This window comes from Anolis sagrei, chromosome 4, assembly GCF_037176765.1.
Source record: "Anolis sagrei isolate rAnoSag1 chromosome 4, rAnoSag1.mat, whole genome shotgun sequence".
NCBI lineage: Eukaryota > Metazoa > Chordata > Lepidosauria > Squamata > Dactyloidae > Anolis > Anolis sagrei.
The window spans coordinates 207,921,944-207,949,323 of record NC_090024.1 but is presented as its reverse complement, the minus strand read 5'-3'; the positions used below and the strand labels follow the sequence as shown (position 1 = coordinate 207,949,323).

The following is a 27,380-nucleotide window of genomic DNA, read 5'->3' as shown; positions in this document are numbered from 1 at the left end:
CTGGGGTTTCAATCCCTGTTGTTTTCTCTGTAACTCCATGTTATGGGACCACTCTAGTTTGACCTTTAGCTTTGGTCCCAATCTGTACACATATAAACATGCTACCTATCTGCATCATGAGAAAAGGGCCCAGTTGGATCTAGCGCCAACTACATTTTCAGTAAAAAAAAAAAGACTCAAAATAGCTGCATGTTCAGCATTTTCTTGACAAAAGCTTTGTGCCTTTAATTTCAGATACATTCAACAGGCACTGCACTTCCCAGAAAAGCCGTAGACAGAGTTGAAAAGCTGGAGACAGAGTTGAACCTCACAACCCCGGAGGATGCTTGCCACAGATGCAGGCAAAATGTCAGGAGAGAATGCTTCTACAACATGACCATACAACCCGAAAAACCTACAACAATCCAGTGATTGCCATGAAAACCTTTGACAATACAGAGTTGAATTTGTTTTAATTCCCTGCAGTTTTTAAAACCATTCCCGTCAAGACCAAAAAAGCCCTATCTTGTTTCTCCTTGCCAGACATTTTAGAGGCATCCAGGATGACATCTGCCTCTGAAGGAATTAATTTTCTTGCCTCAGATTAGTAACTCTCATTAAGGACACACCTTTCTGAATCTGGAACAAGGTCTGTCTAAATTCTGGGTCCAACAGCACCAAGTCAAATGTCACAAGCACTGCAGGTAGCCATTGTCTTATGTTTGTTCCCATAATAATTCTATAATTTCCATCCACCCACCCTTATTTCAGTCCCAACACTGATCATCTTAATCTAAACTGATTAGCCATTTTAGATAAGGTCCAATTCTTTAAGTTTACCTCTTTCCAGTTACTGCTGTGCTTCTCCATTTCAGAGTTTTTCAGAGCCCATCGGTCAGTTCCCTTCTGCAGCCAGAAAGCAGAATATAAAAACAAAATTCAAGTGAAATAGGCCTACATGAAAGAGTATATTTGTCCTCAGAGTGTCATTGAAACAGAAAAAAAAACTTTCTGAAACATTGCGAAGTTCAGTTGCCTCCAGGGACCTCCCACTGACATGGCAATACCAGGTGATTATTGGTTGTCCCTTACAGGACCTATTTATTTCTGGCAGTTATATTATTCAAAAATCAATCTGTAGTACAAAAATGAGCTTAGGGGCAGATATCTAGATTTGGATCTATTGTGACTGAGGGTCAGGTTGAGGGTGCATCAATAGAACATTAGCGGCTGGCAAAGAAGTATGTTTAGTGTGCTACCAGAAGGCAAATGGCTCTACCCAGCCATTGGCAAACATGGAAAACCTACAGAGGGTGGGATTGCTGTGATGGAGGGTCTCATTTAATTTAGATGCCTCACATATAGTCTACTGAGATAAACAATACATACTGTCATGTGTACATTAGTTGGAATTTGGGTGCAATTTTTTTGCAGCATTTCAACTTTTCTGCTTTGGTTCTTTTTTCATGGAACATCTATGTCTATATTTCACTGTTCAGATTCACCTGAATTCTCTTATTTAATGAAAGCATGTGTGAAGGAGGTTGTTGAGTTGTCCTGTGTAGCCCAGCACCTGTGACAACGATCCTTTAAGTGGCTGTGTGAAGAGGGATTACAAGTATAGAAGATCCTAACTGGCTCACTGTTTCCACTTACAGAAAGTATGTGTGCAAAAGGTCCCCTTCACACAGTCATCAAAAGTGCTGCTACAAAGCACACACATGGCCAAGTGTACCCCTTTACTTCATGTATTGTATGTATTAATCAAAGCGTGGAAAAACTCATTTTTGAATTATATCTCCCTGAATCTACCAACCAGCATGACCAATCAATATGCTGATTGCGATTCTGTGAGCTGCATTCCCCAGCTTACTAGGAACATTAAGGTCTATGGCACGGGCAGGGAAAACAGACTTCCTCAGATGTTGAATTGGGACTCCTCACCAATGGCTAATGGCTATTTTGGCTAAGGCTCACAGGAACTGAAGTTCAACATCAAGAATGCTGCACATTGCCAACCTGGGGTCTACAGGTTACATATGCCTCACTCTATGCATGTGCTTATTGGTCACTTGTTTTATCATGCCCTTCCTCAAAGGAGCACGGTTTTGTTCCTCCTCAAAACAATCCTGGAAAGCAGATAACTCAGAGAAAGACAACTATTGAACAGTAGAGATTCAAACTCTTCAGCCTCAGCCTAGTACTCTGGCAACCACATCACCATGGTGGCTAAGTAGGTCTGTCTATCTAACTATCTCTGTTGACACTCACGATGCAACACATCAGTACAGTACATCTTCGTATATATAACACACAAGATGCACACTCAGTTCCAACCTGGTTGATTTTGTTCTGCAGTTCCCGCACTTGTTGCTCCATTTGCTGCTGTTCATCCTTAAAATGGCTCAGGAGCTCCAGCTTCTCCTGGTCCCAGTTCTTCTCACTAATCTGCAGCTGCTTGGTCAAGTCCATAACAGCACTGTATGACTCAGCCAGGAGATGTTGATGCTCCTCTCGCTCCCTCTTCAGAGCTGATTTCCAGTCAGAGGGTGCACGCTCTGTCAGGCTTTTCCCAGTCTTGGATTCCAGCTGTGAAAACAAAGAGAGTAACAATATGAAGAAAAGCAAATCAAAACACTCTAGGGTCTGGCAGCTCACATATGACCTGTAGACCACATTTTGCCCTGCCTCAGAGTAGAAGAAATAGTACAAAGAACAACGTAGACAGCCAAGGAACAGCAGGTGCTGTAGGTTATATTTCAGAGGGAGGAACTGGCAAAACCACTTCTGAATATTTCTTACCAAAGACAATCCTATGAAGTCCATGAGGCTGCCTTAAGTTGACAGGCAACTTGAAGGCATATGCACACAAAATTATCTTTCCTCTATGCATAAATATATTAAACCCAAACCTACATCAAAACAAATTGTTATTTGCTTCATGCCTTTGAGAGGTGCTGTGAGAATAAAGAACATCATCTAGGGGATATTTCCACTGGACTAGCTGGAATACATCTCTGGAAATTTACCTGTCTGAACATATTCTCCCCTATGAACCATCAAGAGCGTTAAGATATTCCGGATAGGCCCTGCTCTCGGTCCCATCACTTTCGCAGTCGCATCTGGTGAGGATGAAAGACAGGGCCTTTTCTGTGGTATCCCCCCCCCCCCCCGGCTATGGAACTGTCTTCCAAATGAGGTTAGGTCTGCCCCCTCCTTCCTGACCTTTAGGAAGCTAGTAAAATTATGGTTGTGGAACGAGGCATTTGCAGAGTGATGGCTGAGACCGGTAATTGACTAAAGTTATTGACCACAATGTGCGGATTGAGTTGGACATGATTTTATCTTGGCGAATGGTTTATATGCATTTTATCTTATATGTATTTTTAACTGTATGATGTTTTAACAGGTTTTTACCATTAACATTGAATTCTTGCTGTTAGCCGATCTGAGTCCCTCTACGGAGGTAGAGAAGATAGGGATATAAAAGTTTTAAATAAATAAATATAATAATAAATAGATATAATGCCAGGCACAGCATTAAAAAGTTACTTTTTGGGATTACAAAAGTAGTACTGACTATGGAATTCTGGTAGATGTGGTCCACTCTCCCTGCAGACATCAGACAGGCGCCCTCCCTCATGTCCTTCCGAAAAAGCCTCAAGACATGGCTGTTCGAGAAGGCATTTAATTAAGTGCTATAACAATGTGGTAAAGATGACTGGAATGGAACAAGGAATATGAGATTGGTTATGATTCCACTATGAGACGAAGCGGATTTTTAGTGTAGTTTTTGTAATTGTTATGTAGTTTATATGTTGTTGTAATTGCCTCTTTGTAAATTGTCTTTTATATGTGTGTACACCGCCATGAGTCGCCCTAAAGGGCTGAGAATGGCGGTTAATAAATGCATCAAATAAATAAATAATAAATAAATAAATAAAAAATACAACTGATGCTAGATGTTCCTGAAAGCAATAAATTAAGAGTTTTTGTTTATCTGTTTGTAACAGTTTCCAGGATAACAATTATCACCTCTCTCACCTCCCACTGATAACATGTTTCTAAAGCATGTAATGCTCATCATGGTCTGAAAATAGGTTTGATCTATGATGATAAACATCTAATGAGTGAAAAACAGGAAGAAGAAATATCAAGTGTGAAATTATGTAGATTACTGTGAGGGAAGAAGTCAGAACAACTGAGCAACTCAAAATTCATACAATCCTTATAAGAAATTACCAAGTAAATCACCCTGGTATGAATGGGATATTGTTGTTGCAACAACATTCACTTGCAAATCTGAACAGATCCAACAGCTTATCTGAGACTTTCCAATTATAAACAGATTCAAAAGGGGGGGCCTAGGGGCTGTTATGACTTGCACAAGACTGCACCATAAGAAATAACAATAGAGATCTCCAAATTAGATGAACAAACCTGGTGGCTGGGGAATTCTGGGATCTATAGTTCAAAAAGTAACTTTTCTAAGCTTTGGTTTTTAATTGTGAATATGCTTTGATGGATTTTAACTGTGAATTTTTTTAGTGCTGTTTGTGTCTAATTCTTTTTTATTGTTTAAAATATTTGTATATTTTAAATTGTATACTAATGCTTTTATGCCAAGCTGCTTTGAGTCCCCTTTGGTGAGATAAAGAGAGGTATAAGTAAATACCACAATAATAATAATAATAATAATAATAATAATAATAATAATAATAATAATAATAATATTTGACCTAAAATCCCAGGAAGAATGAGGTCAGGAATTCAACTTGATTTTCTTTTAGGCAGGCAGAGCCTCACAATCATGATTCTCATAAAGTATCAATTTACAAATATAAAACCAAGAATTACAAAAACAAAACCAAGAATTATGGTCATCCAGAGTACACAAAAGTCCTCTTTGCAGATAGTGGATTAAAAGTGAGACAGCAGCTTCTGCCACAACTGCTTAAGAGAGGCTAGTAAGAGGCTAAACTACATGCTAATGTCAAGGAAATCTTTTGCTTAATTTGCTGTCTGGAAAGATTAGCGTTAAGAGCAAGAAGACCCCTTGGGGGTAACATTCTTGAGCATTGCCGATTCAGAGATTGGGAAAGCACAATAGCATACGCAATTTAAAAATGAAGAATTAGCCGAAGTCTCTTTCTTTGTGGCCTACTTGTGCAACTACAGTGAGGGAGAGGTTAGTTGTCTAAGGACAAAATCAAGTTAAACAAAGGCTTCAAGTAAGAAAAAGCATCACATTCTTGCAAGAGCTCCAGAGAATAGTGAGCTAATTCCAGAAGTCCCTATTCCCAGGCCCCCTGGCACCTGACAGTTCAGACAGCTGAAGAGGAAATGATTATTCTAATCAGATAATAATTGGGACATGTTTGCTGCATTTATGCATAACAGCAGATCAGTACAGATGCCATTCTGGGTGAGTAACTAGATAATGGGCATCTAGGGGGATCCATGGAAGATCTAACAACGGCATCTCCAGAGGAAAGTACCAGCAAATGGGCTATTTGTTGAGACTTTATTGTTGTAAACTTGACACAGCCCTTGAAATCAGGCCTAAACTCCCATCTAATTCTATAAATCATGTGAGAGATTATTACGATGGCAAGGGACTAATAATTCTGGAATTCTATCCCCCTTTCTCCCTGATTCAGTCAACGGTACACTGAAGAACCCAGATCAGGGGAGGAAAACTAACTGAACAGTAACCTCTGAACTGATAATTTGACAAAAGCACTATCATGCTATCTATGATCTCATCCAGGTAGCAGCCTAAAGACACGAGATCCTGTCTGATCTTGAAAGATAAACAGGGTCAGATTTGGTTTGTACTAGGATGGGAGTTGCCAATGAATGCCAGATACTGTAGGCTATATCTCAGAAGTAGGAACTAGCAAAACCATCTCTGAGTACTCCTTGCCCTATGAAATTCATGGAGTCACCATGAGTAGACAGGCAACTTGAAGGCACATATACACACACAAGCCTGAAGAATCCACCATGAACATTACACAGCCCAATTCCTGCCCTATAATGTGTACTAGCAAATGCTAGTATAAAATGAAGTATCTGACACAGCAGACTGGAAGAAGGCCACAAACTAACATAGCAATATTAATGCTTAAATCCTATTGCCATTTGAACATGCCCATGACAATTACTACAATAGATTCAGTGTTTACTTAAAACATGCACCAGTAATTTCATTTCTTCTTGTTAACAGAAGCTTATCTGTCAATCTACATCACTGCCTATTTGTGTGAACAGCTAAAAATGCTAGCTGACACGGGGGCCGTGTTCTAGCAGCATTTTCTCCTGACGTTTTGCCAGCATCTGTGGCTGACATCTTCAGAAGACACAATTTGACAGAGTTTTGAATTTAGAATGCCAGATTTCTATATAACCATTATAATGGAGGGGGGGGGGGTTGCTTCTCAATTTTTCAGAAATGTGAATAATTTCTGATGTAAGTTAATATCTGTTAATGCAAATAAGCAACTCATGTACTGTAACATGAAATAAGCTTGCAAATAAAAGCCTAATTGGCAACTTCAATTACAAGAAAACGTTGAGAAGGAAATTCCTGCTCAAGGAAACCGCTTCTCCCATCACTTTCACATTTTAGTGTTTATTTATTTACTCTATTTATACCCCATCTTTCTCAACTCCATAGGGAGACACTCAAGGCAGCTTACATATATAGCCAACAATTAATGCCAAAAATACACATAATAAAAACATAAGCATCAAAACACAATAAAACCTTTAAAACCAATGATTTAAAATCACGCAATTTCAGCATTCATAACATACAAAATGCAGCACAGTATGCCTCAACTTGGTAACTATCTCTTGACTGCCACAGGATTACCATTGTAAGTGTAATGAGAAAACAGGATCAGGGAGAGTCAAAATAAAGAAGTATATAATTTTAATTGACCAGATGCCCATTATTCTTTAAGATTTTGATTGCTGCGGTTATTTCAAATGCTTTTATACTGTGGTTCTAGTGAGTTGTATCTTAATTTTATCTGGCGGACTATGCTTATGAATCACAAATTGGTTGACTCTTCAAATGAGATTCACATTTACTTCAGAAGGTAAAACAAATGTAATTCCTATTCTCAGCTAGAAGATATACATCATGCTCACATTATTTAGTCTGGTTCAGGGCAGGTTCAGCATCTCCCAATGGTGCAAACCATGAGGCAGCCAGGTACATTTCTCTATGGCAGTTTAAACCAAGATATCATTATTTATCCCTATAACCCTGAACAAGGACAAAATGCCTATTACTGGCTTCCCAACATTTCCCTAGAGATCCCAGGTGTAACACAATGCTGCATATCTTTCCTTTCATCTGAGGCAAAATAGAAGATAGTGGTGGTGAATCAATAAAATGCAGTTTCCGTTGCTGCTATTAAGGGTCTGCTTATGTCAGTAATCTAGGCTGAAATACTAATGGCTCAAAAACTGCACCAGGATTCTTCATGAGGTACTGAACACTTGGCTGGCTATAAGAGGAATATTTATAGAAAAGAGGAATCAATACTAGAAAATAACATGGGGTCAAGTGTATGCATTGCTCTTCAGGAAAGCCCCCAGAGAACAGACACCATTTGACATTTCTATGACAATGGAATAGCTTTTGCCCACCTAACAAAACGGATCATCAATACAGGGCTGAACCATCACTATGGAGTCTTGCAGGATCAATCATCTTGATGAAATCTCTGAATAGGCTGGGAAAGGGAACTAAAAGCCAACAAAAGGGGGTCACTTCGAATTCTATCTGAGAAAACTCATTGTAAGGATTGTTACAAAGAAGTCTTGGAAATACTTCATTGGAGTCTCTTAGCTGGCTGCTCCTTGCCTTCTGAGATGAGATGGATAGTGACAAGAGAAACAGTGGAGACACCTCAGTAGTGGCTCCAGTCCCTGTATTATGCTCTGCTCAGGAATACAGAATTGATGATCTATATCTTTGCAACTTTTAGACATGGAGTTAAAAGATTACCGTTCTCCCAAATTTTAAATCAGACCATTTTATATTTTGCTGTTCCATTCATATTTTACTAATGTTGCTTCTGTTATTTTAAATTATGCTCTTACTCTTCCTTTATTTTGTTTCTGTTGTCATTTTACTGCTATTATTCTGTTTTAAACATTTTTCTTCTGTTATTTTAACATTCTAAGGTGCAATATTATCTTTTAAAGCATCCTACATTGTCTATAGCTCTTACAATCCCCAGTGAAGAACATGGGCACAGGCTTTATATTCCAACATATCTGGAGGTTACACTACATTTGCAAAAGTTACTAAGGAAAACCACATGCTAGAATAATCAAATAGCATCAACAGGCAGATGTGCTGCAGGAAGGGAAAGGCAATGTTACTCCGCTGGAGCTCTTCCTTTTCACACCTTGTTGTGTCAACCTAAAAACCTTTTGATTTATTTATATTGGATCCATGAATGCTGTTTTCTGAAAATAAAGGCTGTCCCTCCCTTTTCAATTCTCAGTCTCTGGCCTCACCTCACCTTTCACTTCAGCAACTTTCTTTAAAGTGTGGTTCATCTATTGCTTTCCCGAATATACAGAGTGAGACTGAAAAGTTTTCCAAAGGAAGTCAAGTTTTACATCTACTTGTAATTATCAACAAAGAGAAGTACACTGAAACTCTGTTGTCCAGAACTCTCACAAACCTGCCGTACTGCCTCAAGCCAGTGCATGCGACCTGAATGTTTTTCCATTAGCACCTACAACAGCTTGTCATTCCACTGTTTTGGACTACAACTTCTATCATATACAGCCAACATGGCCAAGGGATTGGAGTCCAACAAGGCTTTCTCTGTGGTGGCACACCAATAATGGAATACCATTGGCCTTGGAGGCCCAAACAGCACCAACATCACTGTTATTTTGGCATCAAGCGAAAATGTAGTTGTTCACTAAAGTCTCTGCAGCCTAACTGACTTATTTTCTTTAACAAATCCCCACATGTATATGCTTATTAATAATAATAAACTTTATTTATACCCCGCCACCATCTCCCCGGAGGGGACTCGGGGCGGCTAACATGATACAATATACAAACAGCAAAATAAAATTCAGAATGCAGGCAAAAAATTACATCAGAATAAAATACATACAGTAGCAAAATAAAATAAATAAAGCAAATTAACACAATATAAAGTCGAACAGAATTGGCAGGCCAAATGGATGAGGTAGGAATAGAAAAATGTAATTGAGAGGAGCCCAAAAAGGATAAGCATGATTGGCGAACGGCTTTTATGTAATGTATCCTAAATGTATTAGTTAATTTACTGTCGATGTATAATGTTTTAGATGTTTAGTGTTAGCATTGAATCCTTGCTGTCAGCCGGTCTGAGTCCCTCTACGGAGGTAGAGAAGATCGGGATATAAAAGTTTTAAATAAATAAATAAGCAGTGGGGTAAGGCTTTCAGTGGGGTAAGGAAAGTACATCATAGGGGCAACACTATAGATGGAACAAACAGAAATGGAATAAACAGTCACTCTCCAAAGGCATTTTAAGCCATTAACCATTTTAAATTATTTGAATTTGAATTGGTTGTATTTTTTTCACTTGTTAAATTGTTTCATATGTTTTAACCTATTAAAATTGCTCTTATTGTTTTCACTGTTTTCAATTAATTGAGTTAGTTTTACTGTACACCATGGTGAAATATTTAGTCAGAGAGCAGCATATAAATATTTTGATAAATTAAAATAAATACAGACGGGAAATTGAAAACTTTATTTCATTTATTGGAGAGGAATTCATGTGATGTCTCTGATGCTATGCTTGAAATGTGATAAAATGTTCAAGTGAGATCTGAATGACACTATGGGGCCAGAGTCTGAGCTAGAAGTATTTTGTGTATATGACTGCCAAAACTGACAGTGTTATTTGCATAAACCAAGGTTAATTTAGATCTTCCTGAGTTACTTCTGTGTGAGGAAAATTAAAGTGGGGGAGGATGACTCACTATTTAACATGAGTAATGTTGTTGTTGTTCATTTTAGCCACAAACCAGCCAGGATGTAGACAAAGACTTCTCACTTCCCTTTACTTCAAACCCTCCAGGGCAACCCATAATACTGCTATGAAAGCAGTCTGAAACAGAAGTGTTGGGCACCAATAATGCAGAGACACATGAATAAAACATGCACTCTGTGATGTAAAAGTAAGTTTTCAGTATCTCTTCCAACACATATCAGAACAGAAGTTATTGGATACCAAGATAAATGGATTACTATCATCCTATCAGAATAGGAAAACTCTACCTATTTTTTTATCCAAAGAAAAACTGATGGATGCAAGAGATGAAAAACAATTTGGGCAGGGAAGGCAGAAAAGAGAACAAGAGATTCTTCCTCCTTCATTCTTACTAACACATTCCTTGGAAAAAGATATTTCTTTGGACTACAGTTTCTTGAATCTATCTAATGAAACCAATTGCCATATTGGTTTGGGGATTCTGAGAGCTATTATTTTAAAAAAGCTAATTTTTCCAGAGTTTTAGGAGGGGTGTGGAAAATATTTCTTAGGACTCTTAAGCAATGCCCTGCACACACTCTCCTCAAACCCCAAACATTTACTCATATAATAACAGTCAGTCATGAACCAGGGACTTTTTGCATCCCCAGCAGCTCCCACGGCAGACATTGTGGACTCAACTGTTGCTTCAACAAAAGAAGTAAATAAAGAGAACAAAACACATTAACAGGTGACTATGCTGCAAGTGAATACTCAGAAATTCCTTTCATATGCAGAAGCAACCTTTTAAAACCTTTAAAAAGCCATAGGATCTGTAAACAATCCCTCCTTATGAATCAGTTTGCATGCAGGGATGGTCTTTATAAAAAGTGAATGGCCAAGATCAGGTTTTACAGCCACTTCTTTGTCCATAAAGCTGGATGTTTCCTCATAAGCATCATCAGAGCCCGGGGGCTGGTGTGCAGCCTCCTTTGAAGGGAGCTCTTTGTTGGCCACAAACACTGTAACTCAGCCATTTCCAAGGCAGGCTCCTGCATAACCATAGACAGGGGAGGTTGGGGTTTACTGCATTTTCATGAAGCTACAGTCCAAGACTGAGTGCTAAATGAAGTTATCCTTGGTATTATGTTGGCTGGCAAGGAGCTTTTCATGCTAAATGTGTGATACGTAACACACATGGGAAGAGATAGAAGAGAAGGAAAACACAATAAAGAGCAGGGTACCACAACTATTTCTAGACAAACTTGCGTGTGTACTACCTGTACAACCTCCATTAAAGCGGATAACTCCAGTGGCATTGAAGGCCAATTTTCTGCCCCTGTAACCCTCTATGAGTCACTCAGATACATGTATTACACTATAACAAAGATAGAGAGCATCCCCGAGTTTCTGTTTCCTGTATTTCTGCCTGAAGCAGACAATATATGCACACTGCTTAGGTATAATTTTTCAGGTAATTAGGATCACACAGGAGAGAATTGGCCTAGACCTGCTGGCTCCACCCACATGTTCTGCAATAGCTTCCTTCTCACTGAACAGGTTTGTGCGCTCCATGTGTACTCATGCTTCCTCATCCCTTCCTCTCTTCATTTCCTACCCTCCTTGGATAGGCAAGCCACAGCTTGATACTACATCCAATCAGAGAAACTATGGCCTTCCAAACCTCACTCTGAGATCATGAGTTGAACTATGCAAAAGGAAATGGAGAATGTTAACTGAAGGATCAGCCCTAGTTATGAAAACATCCGAATCTGGTGGACAACTTCTTTGAAGGTAAGCTACATACAGAGATTTGTGAAAATAAAAAGTGTTTCTTGGATATCTAACCTGTGTAATGAGACACTTAAGTTCAGTTCTCTCCATCTCCCAGGTAGCTTTGGCCTTGGCAAACTGCTGCTGTAACTCATTCATTCCTCTCCTTTCTTCCCGCAGCTCTGTGCACAGCTCCTTCAAGATCACCTTCATATCTGACAGAGTCTTAATATACTCATTGGGCTGTAAGAGACATAAAAGGGAAAAAATGTATGACAGCCATGCACCTATGCCTACAATATTTTGGACAATGTAGACAACTGTTATCACCTTTCATAAACTATATCAAATACAATTTTTTAAAGAACTGTGTACATTGAATTAACAACATTAAGAACCAATGTGTTAATCATTACTGTACCAAACTAAGTGTGGGGATACACAAGCTAAAATCCATTCAAAAATGGAACAAAGTAAAATAAAGTAAAAGTATAAAGAACAGCAAGTCATTTAAGCGTGAATTTAAAAAGTAGTCAAAACTGTCCCTCTGATCTCAAAATGTACTCTAATGAACAAGTCGGAGAGAAAAGAAATAGATACTCTTGCCCCTCTCCTCCCATCACAAGGTACCCCTCTCTTATTTGCTGGGTGCGGCCAGCATAAAGAAGCAACCCAGGTGAAAAGGCCCCATGTGACACAGAAAGGATGTTGAGTTAGCAGCACAAAAATGCAAGCGAAGCACTTCTTTCATGATTATTTAAGGCTTTGTGGCTGTGAAAAAATGAACCTCAACAATCCTGCTAAGTACAGAGCTCAGTTTCAGAAATCCAGGTGTAGTTATATTGGGTAACTCCCAAAAGAAGGTAAACTTACTCTGAGCTCAGAAAAATTATATCTTGGACTACAGTTCTCAGAACCATGTAGGCAACATGGCAATCGTAAATTTTCCAAACTCAGCCTCCTTTTCTTACTGCTGTTCAAAAAATTAAAGCAGCTCAAATTCCAAACCAGCAGGATTAATTTCCTTTTGACTGATTTATTGGGCATTATTGATTGCTCATCCATTCTATCTTACCGTGTTCTGAGACCAGGTATCTCTTGAACATGTCTTGTTATCTGCTTGCTGTTGGGGGTTCAACTCCTCTTCTTCAATCAGCAGGTAGAGTTCTTTCATGCTATTCACCTGGAGGGAACAACAGACCAGTAGTAGTAAGGTGTCTGCAATCACATATTTTATGCATAAAAATAACTTAAGTGTACATGGACTACTACAGTGGTTTCTCAGTCACTGGCCCACTTGATTTTTGGACTTCAACTTCCAGAGTATCCAACAATTGGAGTTACAATAGTTCCTCCAATATATCTGGAAAAAGAGTGAGAACCACTGTTCTAGTACAGTGGTTCTCAACCTGTGGGTCCTCAGATATTTTGGCCTTCAACTCCCAGAAATCCTAACAGCTGGTAAACTGTCTGGGATTTTGGGGAGTTGTAGGCCAAAATACCCAGAGACCCACAGGTTGAGAACCACTGTTCTAGTAGAGTTGATAAAAAGATAAAATTGATAAAAAGAGAGAATTACAACACAAGATGAGCTTCTAAGACAAGTGTAGGAATTATGTGGCTCTCCAGACATTGCTAGCCTGCAGCTCCCAGAATTCCTCAGTATAAGCTATGCTATCAGGAACTCTGGAGAGATGCAGTCCAACAAACATAAGGAGGACCACATTATTCCAACCCAATGCTAGAACATGAACCTTCATACAGATGCCTCAGTATCACATCATTACAGCTACTTTCATTGTCACCCTCTTCTTTGAATTTCTGTGCCTGGTACCTTTCTGTACTTTTGTGCCCAGACAGAAACATCATTTGGATTTCACATCAGGCTGTGAATTATAAAAGAGGCTGTTGTTCCCAGGTCTTCAACTGTAGTTCGTGCACTCTACTTTAAAGAGAAATGAATTCATTACCCTTGACAGTGGAAAGGGGTTCCACTGATTTATTCATCCATATGAATAAATCCCACTTCTCACTGCTGTCTTAATGGCAGTGAGATTAAAACAGATACATTCAAGAATGGGGCTCACCAGCTGAAAAAACAGGTAGAAGTGGCACTCCAGAAGACTTTCTTAAGCACCTTTCTCTACATTTATTATTTCAAACATTTGTACCCTGCCCTTCTCAACCCCCAAAGGGGGACTCAGGGCATCTACACAAAGAAATTTCACTACATATCTATTTTAAAACAGATTTGTCTGTAGCACTGAAAAGACTTTTCAAGCCTCTCTTGTGTTATGTGCATGCATGTGTGTGATTTGTGTGTGTGGTCACTGTAGTAAAAAAATCATCATAGAAGAAACATAATGATTATTTCAGTCAATGCAGACTTCAGGTATATGTCAGGAATCAACATTTGCATTAGATAGTTAAAAGTAAGTTGACTTAAGCCTCAAATGAAGAATTGTGTGGGTGATCTTTAAGATGTACAAGACGTACTATAAGAAAAACATTTACATGTTGGAGTAGGCTAAACATCACCTCTTGCCTCCAAACAGTGAAGGACACACAGAAGTCAGGAGACAATCGCCAAATTTGAGTTGACAAGAGCTCCGTTCTTGGGAGACCATGAAGTTATAACATATCTTAACACAACCAAAGCTATTGACAAAAACAAAAATACAGGCTCATGGTAAAGGCCTTTGTTGCCTGTTTTAGTATTCAGTAGGATATCTGAGTCCTTTGCAGGGAAGCTGAAACTCAACATTTGCCATACCTCCAAGAAGTCATTGCCTTCATTCTGTAGGATCTTCCCCTGCCTCCAATGCTTCAGGAACCATTTCAGTTTCATGAAAAGGAGCAAGAAATTCTGCTTAAATTGCTGGGATTCTTTTACCAGAAGATTTTTCTCCTGGCTCCAAAACTTTTGCTCCAGTCTCCTCTGAAGGTTTAGACTCTGCAGCTCAAATTCTCGCCTCAGGAGAGCTTTCTGGTGATCTTCCTTCAGCTGAAAAAAGCCCAGGACACATGTGGAATGACGTAACAATAGAGCCATTAACCCATTATATGAATACAATCTCAAAATTGTAAGGGACCAAGGAAACCTTTGGGTATGCAAGGCATTCATATTTTCTTAAGTTTCCTGTGGCTAGTATTTATTTTAAAGGGATATACAGTTTGAAGAAATAATTAACTACATTGATAAGGACCATGACAGAGAAGGCTGAAAGTATCATGAGTGTGTGAACACAGTACAGTAGGAGGAGTGTCAATTAAAAGACATAAAGAAGACTTCTGGCCTACAGTGCCATCATCATTATCCCCATACCCACACATGCCTGATTTATTAAATTTCTTTCCTTTGACACCATACATATTTTGCCATTTTTTCTGCAATCAGGGATTTCGAAATTCGATTCTTTATCTTTTTACAAATGTGACAGAAACTCTCAGGAGGTTGTATTTCATACCACACCTGATTGCTGAATGCTAGACAATGAGATGCTCAAAGACAAAAACATTCAGTGGTTTGATTAAAAGCTTCAAAGAACTGCCCTTAGTTATTGTATTCTGCCTACATGTATTGCCCTGGGATTTCATCAGACAGGCTAGGAAAGCCAAGTTATTCTTAATTGCTCCTACAATCATAGGTCCTTTCGGTTAAACCCTATTGTTGATACTATTTCTAAGCAAAAGGCAAATTGCAGCAAAATAAACTTTGAGGAAGGAAGAAATTACAGTCAGTCTCATACAGAAGTTTTCCAAAATGGCTATCTTTATTTGGAAAAAACTGCGTCCACAACTGATTCCATCAGTTCCGTTAGGCTATTATAAAACCACTAATTACCAACCAAGTATGTAATTTGGGCATGTTATTGCAGTATGCTTGTTGCAAATGGATAACGAGTAATGTGGTCCCAACACCAGAAGTACAGAGGTACCAGCTACGGGCAATACAAAAGAGAACCATCTAGAAACAATCTTCCTTAGCAACCAAAGAAGGCAGTATAGTGGGCTTTGTGTTTCTGTAAATTGCTGCAGTTGTGAATGCCTGAAGCAGTCGTAGGGACTAAGGCTTGTACTGAAGTCCACATATGCATTTCCTGCCTGTCTCTCACATAGCCTGGAGAGTTGCCTTAGGCAAATTTCACTGACCTGGCAAATTTTCTGGGTGAAGTTTTCTGCTTCCTCTTTCCTCAGTTGCCTCTCCTGGGAGAGCTGTTCCTGTTGCCCCCTCAAGCTCTCATTGGCCTCGGAAAGGACCAGTTGCAACTCCTTGATCTGCAAGGACAATTTAAAGTCAGCACCATCAAAGGGGGCATCCTCATATATATATTACTCTTTCCTTGCCTTTCTGGAGAAGACAAAGGCAGCAATCTTGCATACCTCATTGTAGCTAAGCTGAACCATGCACCAACACATTTAATTTACTGAACAGAACCTGAACCCCCTTTCACCCTGATCCACAAGGCCATTCCTTACTTCATCAGGAGTAAAAAGGATCGCAGAATCATCTGATTATGACCCTGTACTCAAACATGAAATGATGACATCAACACTAAGATCTACTGAGGTCAGAACTGATGTCATCATTTGTTGTAGTAGTAGTTGTTGTTGTTCAAGGAAACTCAAAGCCCTTTAAGACTTCATTTCATATCAAGCTTCAGGAAGATGATTCTGCGACCTTGCCTGTGCCCCAAAGTGTTAAATGTTCAGTAAATCAGGTGGGGATTTGGCACTGCAGAGGAAGAAAGGAAATACCAACTCCTACAAATCCCCCAAAGGACATTAACATCTGTATGGGAATCTTATACACATGCAGTTTAGGATTACAGCCAATATGTAAAGTACAGCCCATTGTACTCCAAAAGGACATTTCTGTTATGGTCCATTGTATTACGTTATAAAAATAAGTTGGTTGTACATATATCTGTTATCAACTGATCAGATCTGACACCTTGTGCGTATGTTTGATTAGTTGTTCCTCCCCACCTCTGGCTTTGTCCTGCTCAGTTTTTGTTTCTTTCTCCTGTCTTGAAAGGCTTTGGCCACTTATCTTGTATACCCACTCATCCCACTATTCTTTACTTCCCTTGTTAGTTCCTGATGTGAGCTGGATGTCTAGATAGATATATAACCAAAGACAAAATCTGCAGAATCCCAGCACAGCCAATTTTAGGCTGAACATAACCTATGTTTTTAACACTCCTTTTCAGGTATCCTTCTGTATATGTCCAGCATACAGGAATTCAATTTGTTTGGTTGTGGGAGTTGCACAAATATGTGAAATGTTTTAACATATAAAGAAGAGCAAGGCATATAAAGGTATTCTAAAAACATTATAACAAGCTGTTGATTGTTGTTTTGACCTTATAGCCACTGAACATACGTAACCCAATAAACAAGCAATGTAATTTCATTTTGAGAAATATATTGTTAATACAACCTGGTGTTATTTTACTTTTGTTCATCAAAATTGTAAAACAAGAGTACATTGTTAAGTGTGATTTCAAAAAAAAATTATCAAGGTCTCCAGTAGCCATACAGCCATCTCATATAGAAACATGTAAACTAAATGAGTATTTGTACTTCATCTGGACATTTTTTATTTTAAAATAAGAGTACATTGTTAAGTGTGATTTCAAAACATTTTTTCAAGGTCTCCAGTAGCCATACAGACATCTCATATAGAAACATGTAAACTAAATGAGTATTTGTACTTCATCTGGACATGCACCAGCAGCAGCTGCAGTGAGACAAGTGGGCCAAAGGGAAATAGCAGTGATAATTCAACAGCAAATCAATGAGGTGGAAGGGAGGGGAATAGTCGGTGGCACTCAGGGACCCTGACTTCAAATTATATTCATACCTACCAACTTACAAGATGCAGTTTTCCTAAGGTTCATATAAGTATCCCTTCAAATCCAACACCTTGTAATCATCTGCTTGAATATGACAGAAGGTATCAAGGTGGATGCAGGGTCCAGACAAAGGCTGTCTTTTTTGTGTCTCATGGGGATTTCCTGACTTTCTCGCTTTGGGATGATGATGAGAACATACCTCAGACACATAAGAGTCCTTCTCATCTGGCTGATACGACTTGTAGCTCCGGCCAAGTTCCACGTTGGGATCTACATCAATGACGGTGGTGTTGCTGCTGTTGCTACTGCGGTACAGATCGGAGGGCCTGCTCTCCCCAACATCCCAATCCGGGGCCTCCCTAAAGTCAGACTGCTGCATGCATGGGCAAGTTAATGAGAACAAACCAAAAGAGCAGAAAAGAAAAGAAAAAACAAACAAAACTATGGGTCTCAGGAACAATAAAGAGAGCTACAAGACAACAAAAAGGATGAAGAGGAAGAGGAGCTTCACTACCGTGGCAGAAGACAACATGGAAAACAAAAGGAGACACAAAATGAGCAGACACGTGGGCTGGATTGTTTAGGGAGGGGAGAAAGAGAAAGAGGGAAAAAATGTGCAAACACCAGTTATGGTGCCATGCAGTGCCAGGGGTGGGACTGGGGCTAGTTGGGTTTGAGGACGGGGCCAGGGCATGCATAAAAATAGAACTCTGAAAAATCGGAGTGTGCTTCAGGAGGTTGCAACCCAATCAGAATCCCTTTCCTTCAAAGATGAAGCCTCTGCTAGATCTCAAATCATGTAGGATGCTGGTTTCACCCACATTCTGAGTTAGATTTTCCCTCCCTGCACAACAGTCATGTTAGCCATCCGGGCATCCCCTGGGCAACGTCTCTGTAGACGGCCAATTCTTTCACACCAGATGCGATTTGCAGTATGTTCTCAAGTTGCTTCTGACACGATAAAAAAAGACATGTTGGAAAGTCTGGAAACTACTGGATGTGTAACCAGTTTGGGCAAGATACCAAACACACCAATTGTTTGCGGAGGCAATCTTCTAGCGCCTGCTCATGGGTACACTCTCTAAAGCAGTAAATCTCCAGGAAAGGTAACCGCTACCGCATGATGCTCCAAAGCAGCTGAACTAGGCAAACTAAGACAAAATTCAAAAGCCCTGCGCAAGTGCAGGGATTACCGTGTGCGAATTTACAGTTGACCAGAAGGGAGAAATAGCTAATCCTTCCACATATATCCTTTTAGCCATAAACATTTTTACTTTCTTGCAGACAAACTGCTTGTATGAATGTAAAGAAATAAATAATGCCTGCTTCCATATACTTTAGTCAATTTGGAAAATCTTCATTTGTGCTACATCCAGCATCTGCAGGAATAGTTGTAGCCTACCTAAAAAGTATTTCTCCCTATTCTTTTCAGTGGAACAGAGTTTACAGCTAAATTATACTACTGTTATAGAATCATACAATCACAGAGTTGGAGGAGACCTCATGGGCCATCCAGTCCAAGCCCCTGCCAAGAAGCAGGAATATTGCATTCCAAGCACCCCTCAGTTATTAGCTATTAGTATTACTTGATCTGTTGCCTTGTGTAAATCAAAATATCATTTTCATGTTAGAAATAGCAGCCTTTGCAACCAATTCAAGTTCAAATTAATGAGACAAGAGATGGAAGAGTTTTGGTTTTTTTTTTTTTAGACTATAACTCCTAGAATTCCCAAGTCAGCATGTCCACTGAGCGGATTCCAGGATTTTTCTAAGCTGTAGAAAAGATCCATGAAGAAAGCTCTATGAAAAGGTGTATAACACTTTTACCCATTTCCTTTCCATAATGCAAATCTACCACTCCAGATGTGGGGAACACCTAGGTCAAAATAAAATGCTTTTCTCTGACAACCTAAAAGAGTTAACCCCCCCCCCCCCCAACAAAACCCAGAAACAAAACAGCTGTGGATAGGATTGACACTGCGTATGAAAACAAATAGTTAAAATAATTCTTTTTCCAGAGTACCATTTCTCATCTACTTTGCAAAACCTTCAAGGATCCTAGCTACAGTTTTTACAATTCATGGGAAATCCTACATCTAATTCATTATCTAGTTTGTTGGTGGAAGCTCAACCATATGTATCTAGTTTGGACCTCATTTATATTTTCACAATAGGACTGATACTTTTTTCAGAAGAGAAGTAAACCTGAATGAACCCCAAGTGAAACATTTCCAACATCATCCAACAAAAGAAACATCTTCAGATCTATCTAGTTCACCTAGAAAACTTTTGTGATGAGAAAAGGGAGCCTTTCATGCCAATACACTCCACCTATAAAAATGACTTGGAAACATCATTGTGAGTTGGTTTCCACAATAAACGTGAGAGCCCATGTATAAAAAGTAAGTTCCTGTGACATTCCAGTGTTCTATACTACACCTGCGATATATCACAGGTGTATATAAATTTTCCTCATTAGTTGAAATGTAGTATTATTTTCCAGGCAATTTCTCTCCTGACTCATGCACACTCCACTAAACCAGAGTCCTATCTTGTCTTTGGCCTCAATTCCATGCAGTGAGCCAGTTGTTAGTTTGTCATTTCACTCTAAAGAGGCAGAAGAGGGAAGTTACATCAACAGGGTCAGGTTCTAATCTGTTAAAGCAGGAGAAAACAGTATGGCAAATAAAGCAATAATAACTGGTAGAGAATCACTCTCAAGAGTGTAGGGAAACCTCACCTGGATTTCAGAGCCATGCCCTTTCCGTAGAGTTTCCTTTGTGGAATCCTGGGAACTGTGGCTTGGTTGAGATTCTTTCTGGTCCTTCATGCAATCTCCAATACAGTCCACCTTCCTCATAAAAGTGTTTAGCTCCTGCTGAAGAACTCCAAGCCTCATCAAAATGGCACTGATTAACTTAGAATCAGTGGTGCTCTCATTATCCATGGCCTCGTTCAGCACTAGCTCTGCACAATCGTTGTCCATGCACAGTTTGAGGCTAGAGGTAAAGCCATTGGCATCTGATATCAGGACATCAATGGCTTTGCTGACAAGGGCAGCTTGGTCCCTGATGTCAAGGAGGGTCTCAAAGTCCTTAGACCTGTAAAACCGTATGGGGCTGCTTTCATGAGATTTGCTAAACCCATTGCCAGGCACTCTCTCCTTAGCATCATTCTCTCCTCCAATGGGCATCTCTCTCCAAAGTGAAGTTGGGATGCACTGGGCAGAATCACCTGCCTCAGCATCTGTCTCCAACATGGGCCGTGTGGTCTGGCAAGAGGCAAGGTCACAGCGCTGTAGGTTAGAGAGCAGGACACGGTTTTCATATTGCAACTTTTTCACCTTTCCACTTAGCTCATTGATTTGGACCTTGGCAGTGGCCAGTTCTTCCTGTGAGGTCTCACTTATCACTGAGCAGCTGTCCTCAGATAAAGTAATATCCAAGTCATGGTCTGACTTGTACTTATTGAGCTCGTTCATGAGGAGCTTGTTCTGGTCCTCTAACTCCATCAGTGAGCGCCTCAGCAGATCTGCCTCCTCCTCTACAAACTGCAAATGCCGCCTGAGTTCGCCCACACTGTCCCCAGATTCCCCACAATTTGTCATAGAAAAGGCAAACTGGACATCTTGGCCCAAAAGTTCTTTGTCTCCTTGCCCTTTCATGTCATCCATCTCTGCTCTTAGCCCTCGGTTTTCAACCTCAAGCTCCACTATCCTTCGACTCAAAATGTTGGCTTCTTCTTCTACAAGTTTTAAGTGAACTTTCAGCTCTGCTTCTCGGGAATGTGGGGAATCAGCCAATTCTTCTATGGAGAGAGAGCTTTCCAGGTCCCCATACAAGGAATGATATTTTGTCAGCTCTTCCTTCATACTGTCATTCTCTTTGGCTAACTTTGTCAGCTTCTTGCACATCAGAGCAGACTCTTCCTTTGCAAAATGCAATTGACACTTGAGATCTGCACTGTCCTCCTAGGATCAAGACCAGAAAAACAATACAAGCATTACAAAAATTGGACTTTTGAGAACCTACTCTTTGTTTTTAGAGAAAAGAAAAAAATACTGTTAACATCTCGTAAAAGTTACAAAGGTTGAAACATGCTAACTATATACAGTGTATTGCACTGACATCCACATCACACAGAAAAAACAAGTACAGGAACCGGCTGCCCATTATTACTTCCAAGTATTCACTCCTTTATCTGACACAGAGCATTGTCATCCTGCCTCTTCATTTGAGCAGCTGAAATCTGATGGATAGATTTTACAGATCGAAACCAGGTTCAGTGTATATACCTGTGATATAACTCCCTAAGAACGTATCAGTAGAGTATTTAAGTCAGTGCTTAAGTTGAACTCACACATGAAAATAGTGAGCCTTCTTCCTGGCATGCTGGGTTTATACGATGTCTTTCACAGAGATAGAGGAAAAAAGACAGAAAGATAAAAATAAAAATGAGGGGCCTTCAAACAGTTTGTTCCATTTATTTCTTATGCACATTTTAATTTGTTCTGACATTATGTAGTTTGATCCAGGGCAGTGGGGGGCATACATGGAAACTGGAAGTAACATACTACTTTGAGGGTGCATAACTGACCTGTTCAGGGGGGTCTTTTTGTTTGTAACATTTGCTCCTCAATAAACCCTGAAGAAACCGTGGCTAACTCCAATGTTTTGGAATACAGCCATTAAAATCCACTGGTTAGCATGGAAGTAGTCACGATACAGACCAACAAAGTCACCTTTCTAAGCCACAAGAATCAAGACATGAAGAAGAAAGGGAAATGGTTGCTTATAAAAAAAAACCTCCTGAGCATGATGGAAAAGCAATAAGTCTGCTTTTACAGTTGCAAGTACTTTCCCGCTCATTCCAAAAGAGCCAGGGGACTGTGATTAAAACACAATGCTAACTGTTAGATCTGTTCACTTTCTGGCAAAAAAATGAGGACAGAGAGGAAAGTCTGCTCTTTCTAACTCCTCCCCAACACCAGCCGCTCCAAACTGTAGAGAGCGTTAGGAAATACGATACATTTTGGAAATATCTTTGCTTAAATTCTCAATGGCACTATGGGGATTTGAATTTTTTCCCCTCAAGGAATATTACCTCATAAAAAGTGACCGTTGCTTATAAAATTAGTTCATTTCCTGTTTTCATAGTTCAGCGAGGGACAGAAAACTCTGACAATTCCCATCCCGAGAGGAGAGAAAGCAAACGTTCTCCACCAGGCACTCAGGACCTCCTTTCCAGATGGCCAATACAAGTGAGAGCATTCAGTTGCAACGGCCTTGCCTGATATTGCATCAGCCACAGTTGAAAAAGGCAGCTATTATTAACTCTCCAAAATGCCCTACATTGTTGTATTATGCTTTCAAAAATCCACTGCACAGATTCAGGCACAGCATAAAGGGAGAATCAGAAACTCACAATCCTTTCAAAGGGAAGAAGACAGGGACTGTTATCCTTCAATGCAAGCAAATGGAAAATTCATACCGTCTTAGAATTTTAAGCACAGCCTTGACACTAGGGTTCAATGGAAGCCTCTATAGCAAAGCAGCTTAGAGCCCATGATGCTCATGGGGACTGATTTTCAAATTTTCTGCATCTTTCAAACACTTATAATTTTAGGAAAACTTCAGACTGAGAAGGGGAAAGAGATAAAAATTAATGAGTGCTCTTCAAGGAAAACTTCATACTGAGAACATAAGGATATGAACATGGGTAGTTCTTATGGTCCTCAGCTTGATGCTTTAATTCTAACTGGGGCATGTGGAAGAGAAGGTAGTATAATACGATAGTGAAGAATCCTTTCCAAAATATATACTGGGAATCATGTATATGGTCAATATTGGCCTAGCTAAGATTTTCTACAGACTCCTACCACCATACAGACAGTATGTATATACTATACGTATGTTAATGAGCAAACACTCAACTCAAGGGATTTGTTACTAATAGGCACTGGACAAGCTCTGTAAGTAATTGTAAACATTCCTCCAACATTCCTCATGTTGATGAACCCTGGAAAAATAAGGAAGTGTCTTATGACTGTGGAATCTATCATATAAACTGAAACTACAACCATACTATCCATGGACCAGTTGGGAAGGGTAGTGGAAGCCTTAGCTTTTGCCTATATGATTACATACAAGAAATGTAGAAATTGATATAGCGTGATCACAATACTAAGGAAGAAATATGGCCTCTTTGTCTGGAGCCATAGGGAGTAAATATTCCACAAAAGTATATTACCTGCATCTTATCTCAATCTTGTATTTGCTTGAGGAAATTTTAGATTGCCCTGTGTGTGTGCACACCTCCCAGTCACATGTCAATTTATGGCAGTCTATTTATTTATTTATTTATTTATTTCGGTTGCTTCTGCCCCGCCCTTCTCACCCCGGAGGGGACTCTGGGCAGCTTACAAAAGCAAGGCACAATTCGATGGCATAACAACAAAGACAATAACATCAGTTAACAAAACAGCAATTATGGCAATAACACAATTAACAGAAACAGTAATTATCTATTAATTTGAATGCTGCCCAAATTTGTAATATTTGTTTAAAAAATGAACAAAATTCCAAATTTTTCAAAATGAAAAGTAGAATTACAGAGAGAGTTTAAATATAAAGGTAAAGTTTCCCCTTGACATTAAGTCTAGTTGTGTCAGACTCGGGGGGGGGGGGGGTAGTGCTCATCTCCATTTCTAAGCCAAAGAGCCAGCATTGTCCATAGACACCTCCTAGGTCATGTGGCCATCATGACTGCATGGAGCATTGTTACCTTCCCGCAGAAGTGGTACCTACTGATCTACTCACATTTGCATGTTTTCAAACTACTAGGTTGGCAGGAACTGGGCTAACAGCTGGAGCTCAACCTACTCCTTGGATTCGAACCACTGACCTTTCAGTTAGCAAGTTCAGCAGCTCAGCAGTTTAACCCACTGCGCCACCATAAATATAGTTGTTCATTCGTTCAGTCATCTCCGACTCTTCGTAACCTCATGGACCAGCCCACGCCAGAGCTCCCTGTCGGCCGTCACCACCCCCAGCTCCTTCAAGGTCAGTCCAGTATACTATACTATACTATACTATATTTACTATATACTATATAAATATATACTATAAATATATACTATACTATATTTAGGCCAGAGCTAACCATCATGGAGATAGCATCTAGCTTCACACAGAAAATAAGAGATCTTGTAATTTCATGCTAAGATTCCTTTCATTAATGAAGTACAGCTGACAAATATAGATAAACAGGAAGTCTAAGAAATTTTAGGAGGAGTTGTGGGAATTGGGAGGTCAAAATAAACTGATGCAGATCACACTATTCTCCTGGTACCTCTTATCCTTTTGTCATAACAGTGGGGAATAAACTAATTCAACTCTAACAAGGTAAGCAGACAGTATCTTCTCAAAATGAATGGATGATTTAGAAAAGCTGCTTCAAACACAGCAAAATTCCTTATGTGGACGTGTTTTATATTCCCAACTAGAATACACTCACGGAATTAAGTGTAGTTGGGACTAGCAATGACATTGAGGAGTAAATATTAAAGATTTATACATAGAGAGAGAGAAAATGAAGAGTTAGAAATTTAACAACCCTTCCTAGGATGTGGAGTCAAAAGGGTGCAGACTTGTGGTCATTATCTTTTCGCAACATCTAACATTGCATAAAATTGGAGAAATAAAAAAGGATATGACAAATCCATATATAAAATATTGAACTACAACACAAAGGATTCCCAGACAGGACTCCATCTCCCAAGAGAACTGTGGGAGATGGAGTCCAAATAATAGCTTTCCAAACTTCTACACAAAAGTCTGAAAAAAACGTTTTTTTCAAGAGTCGCATCTCTCTATTATGTATGCTACAAAAATAAAGCTTTTGATGCTTCAATCCATTCTGTTAATATATTCTGTGCTACAAAGATGCAGATCAGGCATGTAGCCGGGGGGGGGGGGCTTTGGGGGCTTCAGCCCCCCCCCCCCTGAAATTCTTATGGTGGTCTGCGAAAAGGCCTTACTGGTACATTATTTAAACTGTTATGTTTATTCATATCATGCTCTGATCACCATGCTCAATATATCTCATATGCATGGCGGTATTGGGGTAACGATACAAAAGGTTTGCTAGGGTAGACCCTCTTTTACTCAGACTCAGCCCCCCCCCCCCCCCCGAATCAAAATCCTGGCTACGGGCCTGATGCAGATGTAATTATCTATTCTGAAAATTTCTGAACAAATTATGAACGATATTACCAAAGCTACAGTCAAGCCAAAATCAGGAAGGTGTCATCAATTTCACAGAATTATATAATTTCAATTAACTATTGATCAAACGAATGGCTATGTACAACATATAAGATCACTTTTGGTCTCAACACTGACATGAAAGGGAACATACACTCAGTTAAAAATTGATAATACAGTGCAATGGATTGGAATTTTTTCCAGTCTTCATTTTGCCTGCCACCAACCTATTTCCTTTGCACCATTGCTTCTTTCTAATCATACTCTTTGGCATTGTTGTGGAGAAATCAGGTTAATGTATTTCAGATATTCCAGTGCTATTCAGGGTCAGTCATTGTGCTGCAGAAAATTTATCCAGTAAAATTCAAATGTCAAACCACATAACATTAAAAGACTTTGTCAGCCTATTTTTCTATTAATTCAGGCAGCAGCTTTCTTTTCTTTTTTTAAAAAAGAAAAGAAATGCACAAAGAACAAACCAAAAAGTTCACTGCTGTATGGTTCAACATTTAGCTTCAGTCATTTGCATCACTGATCCAAATGGTTCCTCTTTAATTCTTTTAAACAATAAAAGTATGTTGATTCATTGGCAAAAGTTGCAATTGGCCAATGTGCTTACATGCTGGAATATTTCAAATTGTACAGGCCAGCTGGTTATTGTTAACCCAGGGCGTAAAGTATTATAGTAAACCATCCTGCCTGAATATGAATAACTAAAGTAGCATGAAGAGCTAGGGAAAGTCAATTTTTTTGGACTACAATTCCTGCAATTGCTTAACCAGCATACCCATGGCCTCTCTGGTCACTGTAGCATAAAAAGTAACTTTTCAATGCTCTGATCTATGGAAGGTAAATAAGGCCAACCTCTCTGTTCTGTTTGCCTGCAAAAAAAAACCTCCCTTTAGGTCCTCTCACCCTAAATATTTGCAGGATAAGGCCACTTCTCTGATACACACTGGTAACATTTTGTTTATAACTTTCTTACCAGATGACATTGGCTCCTCATTGCAAAGCTGAGGTTAAAATAACATGAACAAATCTAATCAGGGAGATACATTCAAGTTGTTATTTTCATAGCAAACACACACATACCTTCTACTCCTTATAACTTGAAAGTTCTACTTTACCTACTGGCTCAAATCAATCAACCCACCAATCAGTTAATTCATTTAATTTGTTTCCTGCTTTTTCCTTAAAGGTGGGACTCAAGGCAGAAAATACACCCATGGTGTTGCAAGACACAAAGGTCAATGAAGCCTCCTCTGACTAGTATTCATTCTTCCTGATTCAGATTACAAACTTCTGAGTCTTAATTCCATTTTTTTCTTTTTCATTTTAATCTCTGTGTTTGTTTTGCTCTGTTAGAATTGTAATACAATGGTTGCTGATGACACGATAAATAAATAATTCCATAGATACTAAGGGTTGAACCTGTAAGTTATGTTTCTGTCTCATTGACCTGCAAGGCCTACATTCTTGAGCTTAAGACTCTGAACGCT

General features: G+C 39.4%; 1 protein-coding gene across 3 annotated transcripts in view; it reads right to left on the bottom strand.

The window, feature by feature from the left end:
• MTCL2 (microtubule crosslinking factor 2) overlaps nucleotides 1-27,380 on the bottom strand; it is a 94,829-nt gene that overhangs the window by 11,351 nt on the left and 56,098 nt on the right. Inside the window, exons 5-12 of one of the 3 annotated variants that reach the window (XM_060772372.2) lie at nucleotides 20,358-21,587; nucleotides 17,817-17,990; nucleotides 15,912-16,037; nucleotides 14,533-14,763; nucleotides 12,835-12,942; nucleotides 11,835-12,002; nucleotides 2,317-2,568; nucleotides 820-885 (exon numbers count right to left, since the gene is read on the bottom strand). In XM_060772372.2, coding sequence (XP_060628355.2) covers nucleotides 820-885; nucleotides 2,317-2,568; nucleotides 11,835-12,002; nucleotides 12,835-12,942; nucleotides 14,533-14,763; nucleotides 15,912-16,037; nucleotides 17,817-17,990; nucleotides 20,358-21,587 — 2,355 coding nt within the window. The remainder of the gene's footprint in view (nucleotides 1-819; nucleotides 886-2,316; nucleotides 2,569-11,834; nucleotides 12,003-12,834; nucleotides 12,943-14,532; nucleotides 14,764-15,911; nucleotides 16,038-17,816; nucleotides 17,991-20,357; nucleotides 21,588-27,380) is intronic. The other 2 variants (XM_067468141.1, XM_067468142.1) reach the window with 2 other exon arrangements.